The sequence below is a fragment of the Phocoena sinus genome, chromosome X, assembly GCF_008692025.1.
Source record: "Phocoena sinus isolate mPhoSin1 chromosome X, mPhoSin1.pri, whole genome shotgun sequence".
NCBI classification, from domain to species: domain Eukaryota; kingdom Metazoa; phylum Chordata; class Mammalia; order Artiodactyla; family Phocoenidae; genus Phocoena; species Phocoena sinus.
In genome coordinates this window covers 13,736,445-13,752,472 of record NC_045784.1, presented here as the reverse complement: position 1 = coordinate 13,752,472, position 16,028 = coordinate 13,736,445, and the positions used below count along the sequence as shown (strand labels likewise).

Below are 16,028 nucleotides of genomic sequence, written 5' to 3'. Positions count from 1 at the left end.
TACAGTTAAGTAGTAGTAAGTACATTCACATTATTACAAGTGGAACCAATCTCCACAATTGTTTTCCTGTTGCAAAACTGAAACTCTGTACCCACTAAACAACTCCGTTCTCCGTTCCCCCCATTCCCTGGCAACCAAGCTACTTTCTGTCTCTATGATTTTTGACTACTCCAGGAACCTCATATAAGTGGAATCATACCACATTTGTCTTTTTGTGACTGGTTCATTTCATTGAGCAAATGTCCTCAAGGTTCATCCATGTTGTAGCATGTGTTAGAATTTCCTTAAAATTCTGCCTTAAAAAAGGCTACTTCGAACACTCTTTGACATAAATTGTAGCAATATTTTTTTGGGTCTGTCTCCTAAGGCAGGGGTCCCCAACCCCTGGGGCCGCACAACAGGTGAACGGCAGGCGAAAGAGCGAAGCTTCATCTGCTGCTCCCCATGGCTCGCATTACCGCCTGAACCGTCCCCCGCCCCCCGTGGAAAAATTGTCTTCCACGAAACCGGTCCCTGGTGCCAAAAAGGTTGCGGACCGCTGTCCTAAGGCAAAGGAAACAAAAGCAAAAATAAACAAATGGGACCTAATTAAACTTAACAGCTTTTACAGAGCAAAGAAAACCGTCCATAGAATGAAAAGACAACCTACTGAATAGGAGAATATATTTGCAAAGGATATGACCGATAAGGGGTTAATATCCAAAATACAAAAAGAGCTCATACAACTTAATATCAAAAAAACCCAAACAACTTGATTAAAAAATGGGCAAAAGACCTGAATAGCCATTTTTCCAAAGAAGACATACAGATAGCCAACAGGCACATAAAAGATGCTCAACATCACTAATCATCAGAGAAATGCAAATCAAAATCGTAATGTGATATCACCTCACACCTGTCAGAATGGCTATCATCAAAATGACCACAAATAACAAATGAACGTAAATTGATGAAGCCACTGTGGAAAACATTATGGAGGTTCCTCAAAATATTAAAACTAGAACTACCATACGATCTGGCAGTTCCTCTCCTGGGTATATATCCAAAGAAAATGAAAACACTAATTCGAAAAGATACATGCACCCCGATGTTCATAGCAGCATTATTTACAATTGCCAAGATATGGAAGCCACCTAAGGGTACATCAACAGACCAATGGATAAAGATGTGCTATATATATGCAACGGGATACTACTCAGCATAAAAAGGAATGAAATTTTGCCATTTGAACAATATGGATGGACCTGGAGGGTTTTATGCTTAGTGAAATAAATCAGATGGAGAAAGACAACTACTGTATATCATCACTTATATGTGAAATCTAAAAAATAAGAAACAAACCAGTGAATATAACAAAAACGGAGGCTATCTTAAAAAAGGCTGAAGAGTATTCCATTGTATGTATATTCCACATTTTTTTACCCATTCATGTGTGATGGACATAGGAATTATTAATTTTTAAATTGTGGTAATTGTGTGTGCGTGTGTGTATTTAAAAGAGTTCTAATCTTTTAGAGTCATACTGAGATATTTACCAATGAAATAATAGGATGCCTGGCATTTGCTTCAAATTAATACAGGATGGGGGAAATGGGTGGGGATACAGATGAAACAAACCTGGCCATGGATTGATAATTGTTGAAGTTCGAGTTTTAGGTTTGCTTTTCTATATATTCAACTTTTCCCACAATAACGTGTAAACAAATGGACAACAACAAAAAACTGGCCAAGTGAAAAACTCCCCCTTCAGAGTAGGGAGTTCATGAATGTATTTCCCAAGCACAGTCTTAAGCATTAGGTATTCCTCCACCCCCCACCATCTTGAAAAGAGTAGCCTAGTTCCAGTGACCTGTGTGAGTATGTGGGCGACAGATTACAATTCTGATTTCCTTGCTCTCCAGTTTTCCAGCCTGAGGTATATTTACAATTCTGGTCCAGGACTTTTTTTTTTTTTAATTGGAGTATAGTTGCTTTACACTGCTGTGTCAGTTTCTGCTGCACAGCAAAGTTATTCAGCCATACGTGTACCTATATCCCTTCTTTTTTGGATTTCCTTCCCATTTAGGTCACCACAGAGCCCTGAGTAGAGTTCCCTGTGCTATACAGTAGGTTCTCATTAGTTATCTATTTTATATATAGTAGTATATATATGTCAATCCCAACTTCCCAATTCACCCCCCCCCGTTCCCCCTTGGTAACCATACGTTTGTTCTCTACGTCAGTGTCTCTATTTCTTCTTTGCAAATAAGATCATCTATGCCATTTTTCTAGATTCCACATGTATGTGTTAATATACTATATTTGTTTTTTTCTTTCCAACTTACTTCACTCTGTATGACAGTCTCTAGGTCCATCCACGTCTCTGCAAATGACACAATTTCATTCCTTTTTATGGCTAATATTCCATTGTACAGATGTACCACATCTTCTTTATCCATTCCTCTGTTGATGGACATTTAGGTTGCTTCCATGTCCTGGCTATTGTAAATAGTGCTGCAGTGAACATTGGGGTGCATGTATGTGTCTTTTTGAATTATGGTTTTCTCCAGGTATATGTCCAGTAGTGGGATTGCTGGGTCATATGGTAGTTCTATTTTTAGTTTTTTAAGGAACCTCCATACTGTTCTCCATGGTGGCTGTATCAGTTTACATTCCCACCAACAGTGTAAGAGGGTGCTCCAGGACTTTAGCTTAACAGGCTCAACCTACTTTTCTTTTTCCGAACAGCTTTATCGAGATATAATTCACATGCCATCCACACCTGATGAAACTGTACAATTCAATGGTTTCTGTTGTATTACACCATTATTATTTTTTTTAATTTATTTAAGTAATTTATTTTTGGCTGCGTTGGGTCTTCGTTGCTGTGTGCGGGTTTTCTCTAGTTGTGGCGAGCGGGGGCTACTCTTCGTTGCGGTGTGCGGACTTCTCATTGCAGTGGCTTCTCTTGTTGCAGAGCACAGGCTGTAGGCGCGCACGCTTCAGTAGTTGTGGCACATGGGCTTCAGTAGTTGTGGCTCGCGGGCTCTAGAGCACAGGCTTAGTAGTTGCGGTGCACGGGCTTAGTTGCTCTGCAGCATGTGGGATCTTCCCGGACCAGGGCTCAAACCTGTGTCCCCTGCATTGGCAGGCGGATTCTTAACCACTGCACCACCAGGGAAGCCCCATTAATTTTTTAAACTGTGTAAACATATATATAACATAAAACTTGCCATTTTAACCATTGTTAAGTGTACAATTCTGTGGCATCAATGACATTCCAACCTGTTTTTAGAGTCTGGGTATTGATTAACCTTTGAAAGTCAGGAGATATCTTAGGACCAATGCCTTTGTAGGATTTAGTCAGAACCTGAAAGTGGTCAACACTTTCCAGAAAAAGGATATTTGGTTCAAGGGTGATTGGAATGAGCCTGGAATTTCAGTCAGAAGCCTAGGACAGGGGTGCTAACTCCACTATCTAATGGGTGAGTAAACTTGACTCATTACTCATCCTTTCCCCTTCGAGTTTCTTCACCTATGAAAGGAATCCAGTGCTGACCCTTCTGATAGCAGAGGTGGGGGCCATCCCTTTCAGACTTACTTTTGCTCTATCTCCACCCAAAATCATGACGAAGTCCATGTTCCCCAGGGTTTACAATCGTCCTGAAGGTTAGAATTCTTCAAAACAAAAGATTATAAAAGAACTCGAGGCACTTCCCTGGTGGTCCCATGGTTAGGACTCCACGCTCCCACTTCCAGGGGCATGGGTTCAATCCCTGGTCGGGGAAGGGGAACCAAGATCCTGCATGCCACTCGGTGCCTGCCAAAAAAAAAAAAAAAAAAGTAAAAAAGAACACAAGCCATCAACTTAATGACAGACTTCTTTTTCTTTTTCTTCTTCTTTTTTTATCCTCAATGCTATATAGTCCATGAATAAAACACCTGTTGAATGAGTGTACACTCTGATCCCACAAAAATCAATCAATCTGGACCCTGTTATCAAATTTGTTTTTCTGCTCAAATATTTTCCCATTTTGGATTAATGATACAATAGTTATCATAACCCCTTTGTATTCACAAAGTATCCTTCATCTGTTGACCTCGTAGATTAATAGAATAAGGATGAGGCCTTATATCCTGTGGTGAAGAGTCTGACTTTGGGGACAGATATTTTGGTCAGGGCATTTCACATCTCTAAGCCTCAGGTTCTTCATTATAAAAAGGGGATCTTAATAGTTGTCCTGGTTGTAAAAAGGAAACAAAGTACCGAAATGTGGAGGGAAGCCTTACATATGTGGCAGGTATTAAGTATCACCGTCCATGTCAACCTGTTTCACAAGCATTCTTCCCACTGGGTCCTCTGCAAGACTTGTTTCACAAGAAAGCCCTCAGTGCTTCCGGCCTTTTTACAAGGTGCTTTCTCCTTAAAAAAAAAAAAAAAATTTTCTTGGCCTCCATGGAGACTTGGGTCTCCCCTACCATTCCTGCTGAGTGGAGCCTCTTCTCATTTTCCCAGAAGTTGACAACACGATCCTCAGCTCCTTACTGCTTCTTCCATGGCACTGCTCTGTCATTCTTGATAGGGAGAAACTCCCTTTTGTTTTGAAACTCATCGAATTTTGCCAGACATCCCTCTACCCTTCTTTGTTGCTGTCATTTACTAGCTTCGGGGTTGCTTCTCCACATTCACTGGAGACTTGGTTCCTTGGCCTCAACTGACTCCTCCAATTTCCTTCATCCTTCCGGGGGCCTTCAATGTCCCCCACACTGGCCTGGTGGGCGCTAGACCCAATTCCAGTGACGCCCATCTCAGTTGACTCCGTTCCAGAGTCAGACCCTAAACTGGATCATCTCCTGGAATTGCTTCCCCTTCGACATCGCTGACACCCACACTGTGGTGACAACTCCTCAGTTCCTTCATTCCCACAGGCCCTCATCTTTTGGTCCATCTCTTTTCTCTCTTCCAGTCTATCCGCTCCCTGCTCCTCTCCCTTCCTTTCCTCTGCGGACTAGACCCCTGGTGCGTCACTACCATCACATTCTTTCAGTGCTCTTAACTTCCTCACTCTCATCCTTCTACTCTACTCAACCAGCAAACTCTGGTTTTATCAATATTTACATACTGACCTATAGACATCTTGCACAACTATAGCTGGAGGTCATTACACAATGATGCTTTCTAGACTCCACTGGGTCTTCAATGATGCTCTCCTTACTCGGCCCTCTAGTGACTTTCACCACTTTCTTAACCCTTCCGTCTGATTCCAAACCCTCCTATTGTCCCTAGTTAGATCCTTTCTCCTTCAGTGGTTTATGTTCTTCCCTTCGCCTTAATAACCTCCTGTGTCCCTTCCTGGCACCAAGGCACTAACCATCCTCCAAATACTCTTTAAAAAGTCACTCGGCGAAGCCCTGATTGTCGTCCTTCTGCCCCTCGCATTTTAAATTTTAATTTTTGCTACACGCGTACTGTTCCAGGAACCTTACTGATTCCAGTAGAGGTGTAGCCCTCACCCCAGATTGTGAGCCCCTCAAAGGCCGGCATCCCATCTGATCGTCGTCCTCTGCTCGGCGCTCCCACAGTTGCTCTCCGTGACCGAGAGAAGCTCTTTCCGGCGCCGAGAGCGGGACGCGAGGACCCGAGCAGGGTCTGGGCGTGCCGAGGGGCCGGGGCGCCGGGACCTGGCGTTCACCCGAGTCTCCGAGGTGCCGGTGCTCAGCAAGCCGCGGAGGGGAGGAGCAGTCCCCGGGCTGAGCCTGGCCTGGGGCCAAGTGCGTCCAGAGCGGAGGGTGACGGGAAGCCACCAACGCCTGAGGAGTCACTTTTGGGGCGCTTGTTTCGGAGCATTGCACAAACCCGGGTGCCAACCCCGAGCTCACCGGCGTGAGTCAGTGGGGCCCGCGGCTGCAGGAGAGGGGGAGGTGGGCGAGGAGGGCGCCATGCACCCCGAGGCCCGCGCGGGCGGCGGGAGGGACACGGGGGCGACTCGGGACGCCGCTGGCGGCGGACCCCTCCCCAGCCCGACAGGTGAGCGCGGGCGGGCCTCGGGGCGGAGCTCGCCGGCTCCAACGACCACCCTCCGCTCCACCGCCGCCGCCGCCAAAGCACAGGTAACTCCCCGCCAGGGCCTCAGCGCCGGGGCCGCCCTCCAGCCCGCGGCCCCAGTCCGGCGCACACATGGGACCGGGAGCCTTTGTCCGCTCCGAGGGCGGCCGCCGCACGCGTCCCAGCACCCTGTGCTCTCTGCCCGCGGGCAGACAGCGGCGGGGCAGGGTCAGGGCCGTGGGAGTCCGCCCTGCGGCGGCCCGCGGCCCGCGGCCCGGGCTCTGGAGCGCCGCGTACGCGAGCGGCGCTTCGGCGCGCACCCCGCCTCGGAACCGGGCGCTGGGGCCCGCCGCGGCCCCCGCCCGGTTCCCCCCGGGCCCCGGGAGACCCGAGATGGCGTTGGCAGAAGTGCAGCCCCGCGCGGAGTGAGATGGCCTTTCTGTCTCCTCCCCCGCCCGGGGCACTAGTTAAACCGCGACCCTCGCGTTTCCCGAGTCGCAGCTGGTTAGGGCGCTCTGAGCCCGAGTCCGCTGCTGCTACAACGTAGCTTTCTTTCTAAAACAGTTTCTCCACATTTGATGTCTAATTTACGTTCAGTAAAATGCCCCCATTTTAAGCGTGCAGATCGGGGATTTTGACAAATTATACACAAGTGGAACCACTACCCCAACGTAGACATAGACCATTTCCATCACTCCAGAAAGTTCCCTCGTGCTCCTCTCCGGTCGATCCACAACCGCCCTCACCCCTTGATTTCCATCAGAGCTTAGTTTTGCCTGTTCTAGAACTTCATAAGGTGGGCTCACGAAGTAAGTACTCTTGTTTTTGACTACTTTTTAAATGGCCGTCATTGAGAAGGTATCTGTTGGTGCATCTGTTTTTAGTTGCTTTAGGCCTGCACTGTCCAGTGTGAGTTGAGATGTGCTGTGCGTAGACACACCTAATTTCGGAAGACATTCCAAAAAAAAAAAAGGATGTAAGTTACCTCACCCAAATATTCTTACATTGATTATGGGCTGATTATGGGTATTTTGGATACCTTGGGTTAAATAAGATATTATTAAAATGAACTTAATCTGTTTCTTTTTACTTTTTATATGGCTACTGGAAAATTTAAAATTACACAGTGTAATTTTTTTTAATGTTTTTATTGGACAGTGGACAGCCCTACACATGCCTTTTTTACAGACAATTGGGTCTGCTCACTGCATATAAGAGTAAATGTAAATAATGGTCTTCACAAGAGAAAAAAAATCCCGATTGTAGAAGTAGCTTGAAGAACCTGCTTTGCCTGTTGTTTTAAAATTTTGCTTCAAACTTACTTGTTTGCTTAAAATAGACAGAAAGGACTAGGTGTCTCCTTGATATTGTTACATTTTCGAAAAGGACTTTGTAAAATATCTGATATGCTTAAAAAGGTATCTTGTGCTTTTGAAAATATGGAAAAGTAATAATTGCCTGCAACCCAACCACCTAAATATATATTAAAATGTAGCATTTTGGTGTAATTTGACCAGTCTTAATTTAAAAAAAACAGTTGAGATAATAATATATTTAATTTTATATCCTGCTCTGTTGTGTAACATAAGCATACCTTATATGAAAGATTCTTAGGCTTTTTGACAACCACATAATGTGCCTTCTCATAAATACTCTCCAGTTTTCTATGGCATTTTTCCATTTTGCTAACTTTTACAAATGGGAAGTCATTTTAATAGTGTGACAGTGCCAGAATAACATAGTTACAGAACAGCTTATTTGCCCCTTTATCCAACAGGAGAGGTGAAGACCAAGAGGACAGGGACCTTGACTTTTTGTTCACCCCCATATCTGCAGGACCTGGGAACACATCAAGCATATAATTTGTCTGGGAGGAAGAAAATTTCCTTCTACCCTTCTAGGTTCTTCTGCTGGTCTAAGAATTAAGTCGACATGAGACAGATTAACAGGAGAAAATCAAATAAAAGTTTAATAACGTGTATACATGGGAGAGACCCAGGAAAACTTAGTCAAATGGTTGAAACCCTTGCCTTAAATACCATCTTCAGCTCAAGACAAAAGAAGATGTTGTGGGTAGTAGTTTGGGACTTCAAAAGGGAAGATGGCAGGGCTTCCCTGGTGGCGCAGTGGTTAAGAATCTGCCTGCCAATGCAGGGGACACAGGTTCGAGCCCTGGTCCGGGAAGATCCCACATGCTGCGGAGCAACCAAGCCCGTGTGCCACAACTACTGAGCCTGTGCTCTAGAGCCCCAAGCCGCAACTACTGAGCCCACGCTCCTAGACCCGAGCTCCACAACAAGAGAAGCCACCACAATGAGAAGCCCGCGCACTGCAACAAAGAGTAGCCCCCGCTCGCCACAGCTAGAGAAAGCCTGCGCACAGCAACAAAGACCCAACGCAGCCAAGAGTAAATAAATGAATAGTTAAAAAAAAAAAAAAAGGGAAGAAGGCAATTAACATGGAGATGGAAAAGCAAATAAATATTTTGGTAAACAAATGTTTGCTAGGTCAGGCAGAGACAGTGGTACACAGAGTGGACTCTGATCTCTAAGAGCTTCCCCGACCACATCTAGCTCATATTCTCTGAAGATATCTCTGGTGATAGCTCTATGCCAGGAACAGGCCCTTTATCTAAATTCTTTAGGCAGCAAAGGGGGCAATAAAAAAGAAGGACTTCCTGAGTCTTCTGTTTCTTAAAAATAATCAAACTAAATTAATGCTCATGCCAAAGAGGCACATTTTGGTGTGGGAGATTTTCCTCCTCTGCCTGTTCCGTAAACGTTTATGAGCTGACTGAATCAGTGAGTAGAGGGCTCTGAAAAATAAGAGCTAACCTTGACTTAGCACTTGGGCGCTCTCTTTGTAAATACCCACACAGCTCTATAAGGCTGGCACTGGTATTAGTTCTGTGTACTGCACAGGTGGAGAAAATTGAGGTTTAGAGAAGTTGAAATTGCCCAGGGTCATAGCTATTAAGTGACAGCACTTGAGCTCAGGCTGTCTGACTCCAGAGGAGGGACACTTATCAAAATAGAAAAAAATCAACAGTGGGTTGAGTAAGGGAAGACTGTGATGAAATTCCCACTCTAACAACTACCTCAGCTAGTAGAAGTGACAAGAGATGAATATTCAGATACATTTTGGATCTATAGGAGGAGTATTCTGGGTTTGGACTGAAAATCTTTTAGGCTAAATCTAGCTCAGGTGAGTGGATGGCCAGGTGGGTAGTAAAGAGGAACGGTGACATTGAACATGTTCAGCTGTGTTGTGTAGAGAAAGGCAGGCCCAGGGACTTAAGGAAGCCATTTGGGATGGGACTTGTATATTTTGGATGGCTTCAGTTTACTCGCCTTGACGGTGGTCAGCTAATTCAAATTGAACTCACAGCTCTGAAGTGAAGGGGCTCTACACCTTTTAAGTTAAGCTAGTTGTTTTTTAAAAAAAATTATTTATTATTTATTTTTGGCTGTGTTGGGTCTTTGTTTCTGTGCGAGGGCTTTCTCTAGTTGTGGCAAGCAGGGGGCCACGATTCATCGCGATGCGCAGGCCTCTCTTGTTGCGGAGCACAGGCTCCAGACACGCAGGCTCAGTAGTTGTGGCTCATGGGCCTAGTTGCTCCGCGGCATGTGGGATCTTCCCAGACCAGTGCTCGAACCCGTGTCGTCTGCATTGGCAGGCAGATTCTCAACCACTGTGCCACCAGGGAAACCCAAGCTAGCTGGTTTTGAAAGTAGAGGAAACTAAAATCAGAATAGGCATTCCTTTGGGAAAGACAGGCAGATAGGATAAGCGGGTAGCTGAAATCATTCCTACCTGATTGCATTTGAGCTTGATATCCAAGTATTTTAAAACATTTGTGAATTACAATAGAAAGTGGGATTTATAGTTATTAGCTTTTGTTAGTTACTCTCTTTTCTTGTAGTTGCGATTTTATATTAATAGTCTTAGTTGGCCGTTTGTTTGCATGTCAGGACCACACGAATAATGCCGTTAAGGCTCACCTTCACGTGCATGGTGAAATGGCAAGGGCAGAAGGCCCCTGCCCAGGCTCAAGAGGAAAACAATAGTTCTCAGAGTAGAGTAGCCCAAGTAGCTGTTGGGCTTCCTGTCTGCCTCTAAAACAAAAGGGTTTGTTTGAATCAGACAGCAGCAGGAAAGTCAAAAAAAATTTCTTTATGACATAATATTTTCTCTTTTTTTTTTTCTGCTTGAATATTTCTGCATGGTGAAATGGATGGGTAAGGAACAGATTCAGTCTTCCACATGCATAGTTAAGGAGGATACATTTATTATTATTAATAGTGACATTAGTAGCTAACTTTTACTAAGTTCTTACTGTATGTTAATATAGGGGTCAACTTTGACCCCCTCTAAGCCAGGTATCAGCAAACATTTTCTATAAAAGATAGAAAATATTTCAGGCTTTGTGGGCCAGAGGTCTCTGTTTTCCCAGCTACTCAGCTCTGCCATTGTAGCCAGAAAGCCACCAGAGACAATATGTAAATGATGGGCATGGCTGTGTGCTAATAAAACTTGATTTATGGACACTGAAGTTTGAGTTTCATACAGTTTTAATGTGTCATGAAATATTCTTCTTTTGATCTTTTCTCATTTAAAATATAAAACATTCTTAGCTTGGCGACCATACAAAAACAGACAGTGGGCCAGATGTGACCTATGGGCCCTGGTTTCCTGACCTCTGATCTGTACCTTAGCTCATTTAATCCTCACAACCATCTGCAAGATTTTTTATTTTGTTTTGTTTTTAACATATTTATTTATTTGGCTGCGTCAGGTCTTAGTTGCGGCACATGTGATCTAGTTCCCCGACCAGGGATTCAACCTGGGCCCCCTGCATTCAGAGCGCAGTCGAAACCACTGGAGACCAGGGAAGTCCCAAGATTTTTTAAAATGTTGGCATATTTGAATAGTGATTTAAAAAATAGACTATTTTTATTTTATTTTATTTTTTTAATTAAAAAAATTTATTTATTTTTGGCTGCGTTGGGTCTTTGCTGCTGTGCTTGGGCTTTCTGTAGTTGTGGCGAGCGGGGGCTGCTCTCATTGTGGTGTGCGGGCTTCGCATTGCGGTGGATTCTCTTGTTGTGGAGCACGGGCTCTAGGCGCGTGGGCTTCAGTAGTTGTGGCATGCAGGCTCAGTAGTTGTGGCTTGCAGGCTCTAGAGCACAGGCTCAGTAGTTGTGGTGCATGGGCTTAGTTGCTTCGCAGCATGTGGGATCTTCCCGGACCAGGGATTGAACTCGTGTCCCGTGCATTGACAGGCGGATTCTTAACCACTGCACCACGAGGGACGTCCCCCCAAATAGGCTATTTTTAGAGCAATTTTAGGTTCACAGCAAAACTGAGCAGAAAGTACTGAGTTTCCATACACCCACTGCCCCATGCCCACAGCGTTCCTCATTACCAACATCCTGAACCAGAGAGGTACATTTGTTACAGTCAATGAAGCTACACATCATTATCATTCCAAGTCCATAGGTTACATTAGAGTTCACTCTTGGTGTTATACATTCTGTGAGTTTGGACAAATGTATAATGACCTGTATCCACCATTATAGAATCATACAGAATAGTCTCACTGCCCTAAAAATCCTCTGTGCTCCACCTATTCATCTTTCCCTCCTGCACTAGCCTCTGAAAACCACTGATCATTTTACTGTCTTCATAGTTTTGTCTTCTCCAGAATGTCATATAGTTGGAATCATGCAGTATGTGCCTTTCAGATGGGCTTCTTTCACTTAGTAACCTGCACTTAAGTTTCCTCCATGTCTTTTCATGGATTGGTAGCTCATTTCTTTTTAGTGCTGAATAATATTCCAAGGGATTGGGATTGGTACTTTTCATTCCATTTCACAGATGAAGAAACAGGTACAGAAAGGATTAGTAACTCGCCCAGGTATAGCTTCTACAGATCTGACTCCACAGCCTGATCTCTTAAAAATTTTACCATGCTTCTGAATCCCAGAGAATTTTGGCTTCTTATGATGAAGTTTGTCACACGACAGAGTTGGGGTAAATGTAAAATCAGGGTAATGGAGCCAGACATTTTGCTGTATCCAGAGCTTCCTGCATGTCGACAAGAAAGAAAAACCTAGACGATAAGACTTGGTTTCAAATACTTAGAAAAAGTGCTGTGTGCGTTTGAAATTCTGGTCCAACACACTCTCCACTTTACTGGTTTAAGAACATGTTTCTCTTCCCTGACCCTTAATTTCATTACCTTTCAGATTCTATCTGGGTGCTGGCACTCAGCCACTCCTCTGCCAATGAAGTACATCTTGGTCACTGGTGGGGTCATCTCGGGCATCGGTAAAGGGATCATAGCAAGCAGCATTGGGACGATTCTAAAATCATGTGGACTCCGAGTTACTGCCATCAAAATCGACCCCTATATAAACATCGATGCGGGCACTTTTTCACCTTATGAGCACGGTATGAGGGAGGACCACTTCCCCCCTATGAAGCATTGGGTTAAACTGAGGTTCTTTCTTGTATTTTGGGTAATTTCTTTAGGATAGAGTTCCAGAAGTAGAGCTGCTGGGTTATACATTTTGGATCTGTGAATGTTCTCATGGTTATTGATACATTTTTTCTGATTGCTGATGACATTCTAAATTAGTCCACCCTTTTGGAAAACAGTGTGTGAGGATACCATTCTCACTGTACCTTTTGTAGTATGGATTATGTTTTGTTTTATTTTATCATAAAGGAAATATATTTCTCAACATTTCATTGTTAAGAGAAAAACTCAGACAATATAGAATATGTTGACAATACAGAATGACCTGAAGAAAATAAAAATCGTTCATTTCCCACCACTTGGAATTATTATTATTATTATTATTTTTTTTTTTTTTTGCGGTACACGGGCCTCACACTATTGTGGTCTCTCCCGCTGCGGAGCACAGACTCCGGACGCGCAGGCACAGCGGCCACGGCCCACGGGCCCAGCCGCTCCGCGGCATGTGGGATCTTCCCGGACCGGGGCACGAACCCGCACCCCCCGCATCGGCAGGCGGACTCCCGAGCACTGCGCCACCAGGGAAGCCCTATACTAATTATTTTTATTTATTTATTTATTATTATTATTTTGGCCATGCCGCGCGGCTTGTGGGATCTTAGTTATCTGACCAGAGATCAAACCTGTGCCCCCTGCAGTGGAAGCGCAGAGTCCTAATCACTGGGACCGCCAGGGAAGTCCCTATACTAATTATCTTTAAAAAGGCACTAGCCCTTATATACTTTCTTCTTAAACTTTTTACATACAAGCAAGAAAGTGTATAAATCATAAGTACCAGTAGATGAAATGAACATAATGTGTAATCAGCCTCTAGCTCAAGAAACAGAAACCCTCTTTACGCCCCTTCCAGTCTCTCCCCATCTGAAACGACCAGGGTAACCATTATCCTGTCTTCTAACATTATAGATCAGTTTTGCTTATTTTTGAACTTTAAATGAACTGAATCTTAGTCATACTATTTTTTTAATTGAAGTATAGTTGATTTACAATGTTTCAGGTGTACAGCAAAGTGATTCAGTTATACATATATATATTCTTTTTCAGATTCCTTTCCATTATGGGTTATTATAAGATATTGAATATACTTCCCTATTCTATATAGTAGGTCCTTGTTGTTTATCTGTTTTATATATAGTAGTAGGTATCCGTTAATCCTGAATTCCCAATTTATCTCTCCCCTAGTCATACTATTTTTCAATCAAAATTTTAAAACTTAATCTACTGTAGACATTTTAATAGATTCTATACTTCTAAAGGCTGCACAGAATCTATACAATAATAGGAAATCATTTCCAGTTTATTGATATTATAAACAACACTGTGAAGGGAAACTTTAAAATTTATTTTTTTAACATAAATGCCTAGGTACAGAATTTCTGATTTGGTGGGTAGGTATGTTTTTCAGGTGTTTCAGTTTTCTTTATACCTTTGCTGAATACTATTCTTTTTAAACTTTACTAACCTGAGAGTACACCAAACAACCAAAAAAAGGAATAACCAGGGATCGAACCTGTGCCCCCTGCAGTGGAAGCGTGGAGCCCTAACCACTGGACTGGCAGAGAATTCCCGGGTATCTCATTATGTTAATTTAGATTTCTTTGATTTTCATTTTGTCGGTGGAGTGGCTTATTCAAGTCTGTGGAAGATTGTATGTTTGTTTGAAACTATCACCCAGCTTCCTGGGTAGAGTAAATTCCCTGCCCCACTGACTTTGGCCTTTGGCCATGTAGGATGGTTAACTCTTCCTGGTTTGTTTGGAACTTTCCTGGTTTTGAAACTGAAACTCCTGAATCCTGGGAACCCTTTTACTCCTGGGCAAACCAGAGAGGTCAGTCACGTTATTTGGCCATGTGATTTGTTTCGCTCTGTGGGATATTAGTGAATATGAAATACGCCTTGTTGAAGTAGAACTTTTCAATGCAATGGCATAATTTGACTCAGTCTCTGTCGTCTTTCTGCCCTCTGCTGTGAGAGCTGCATGCCCCATATAGGGATTTCTCCTTCAGCCCGGGTCCTGGAATAAGAAGGCACAAGGTAGACTCACAACTGACCCACAACGCCTATGTAACATGAGGGAGAAATCAGTAAATGTTTTCTAAGTCGCTGAGATTTTAGGGTTGTTTGGTAGGCAGCAGAATTGACTAACGCCATGTGTTATGCCAATTTTCCTTTGGATTTTGAAAAATGATTTTCAAGAATACTTTGTGCAGAGTATATTAACCTATACTTACCACATGTATATATTTTTACTCTGTTTGCAATTTGTCTTAATATTACTTCTGCTGATAAATTTCATTTTACCATTTGTGTGACTAAATGTATCAGCTGTTTCCTTTATGGTTTCTGCCTTTGATGTCACCTGTAAGCTTCTCTGTCCCAGGAATATTTAAATATCCATCTATATTTTCTTCTGGCACTTTTAGAGTTTCATTTGGTTTTACTTTATTTTTTTTTTCTTCCAGTTTTATTGAGGTATAGTTGAAATACAGCACTGTATAAGTTTAAGGTGTACAGCATAATAATTTGACTTACATACATCATGAAATGATTATCACAATGTTTAGTTGAACATCCATCATCTCATACAGATGCAAAATTAAAGAAGTAGCAAAAAATTGTTTCCCTTGTGATGAAAACTGTTAGGATGTACTCTCTTAACTTTTATGTATAACATAGAGCGGTGTTAATTATATTTATCTTGCTGTACATTACATCCCTAGTACTTACTTATCTTATAACTGGAAGTCTGTACCTTTTGACCACCTTCATCCAATTCCCCTCACCCCACCCCTATCCTCTGGTAACCACAAATCTGATCTCTTTTTCTATGAGTTTGCTTTTGAAGTTTAATTGACTTACAACACTGTGTTCCTGGTACACAATATAGTGATTTGATGTTTCTGTACATTTTAAAATGATCACCACCATTTGCTTTTACTTTAATATTGTTAATACATCTGGAATTTAATTTGGTGGGAGATGAGGATGTAACATAATTTTTTCTCTAAATTTTTTTCTGATTAGCCACTATTCCTAATTGCAATTATCAAAGATCGCATCCTTTCTCCACTGACTTGAAATACCACCTTTCAGTATATACTAAATTTCTGTCTTTGTATTCTGCTCTGTTCCAGATCTCTTTGATTATTCCTGCCTACCATTTTAATAGCTGCAGCTTTTTATTATCAGGACTTTTCTCATTATTCCTTTTCTCCTTTTTTAAACCTTGAAATGTTAGTTATCTTCAAGATTAACTTCAGAGTCCTTTTATCAAAGTTTATGAGAAATCACTTTAAATTTATGAATTAATTTGGGGAAGAATTAAACACTGCAAATATTGACTGGCCTATTCAGGAACTGTATAAGTGGCTTTCATTTTATCCATACCTTCTTTTATGTCTCTGAAGTAAAGTTTTCTTCATATAGGTCCTACACATTTCTTTGAAGTTTATTTCTGTGTAT

At 42.7% G+C, this 16,028-nt stretch overlaps 1 protein-coding gene across 11 annotated transcripts in view; it reads left to right on the top strand.

The window, feature by feature from the left end:
* Positions 1-5,534: 5,534 nt before the first annotated feature.
* Positions 5,535-16,028, top strand: part of CTPS2 (CTP synthase 2) — a 109,104-nt gene continuing 98,610 nt past the window's right edge. For 3 of the 11 annotated variants that reach the window (XR_004348089.1, XM_032620064.1, XM_032620063.1), the window contains exons 1-2: positions 5,535-6,090; positions 12,274-12,478. Coding sequence is in view for 8 of the 11 variants with exons in the window: in XM_032620064.1 (XP_032475955.1) it covers positions 5,920-6,090; positions 12,274-12,478 (376 nt within the window). In the remaining 3 variants the exon portion in view is untranslated. Of the gene's footprint in view, positions 6,091-6,392; positions 6,835-6,909; positions 7,002-12,273; positions 12,479-14,098; positions 14,137-16,028 lie in introns of those variants that run through there. The other 8 variants (XM_032620057.1, XM_032620058.1, XM_032620061.1 and 5 more) reach the window with 7 other exon arrangements.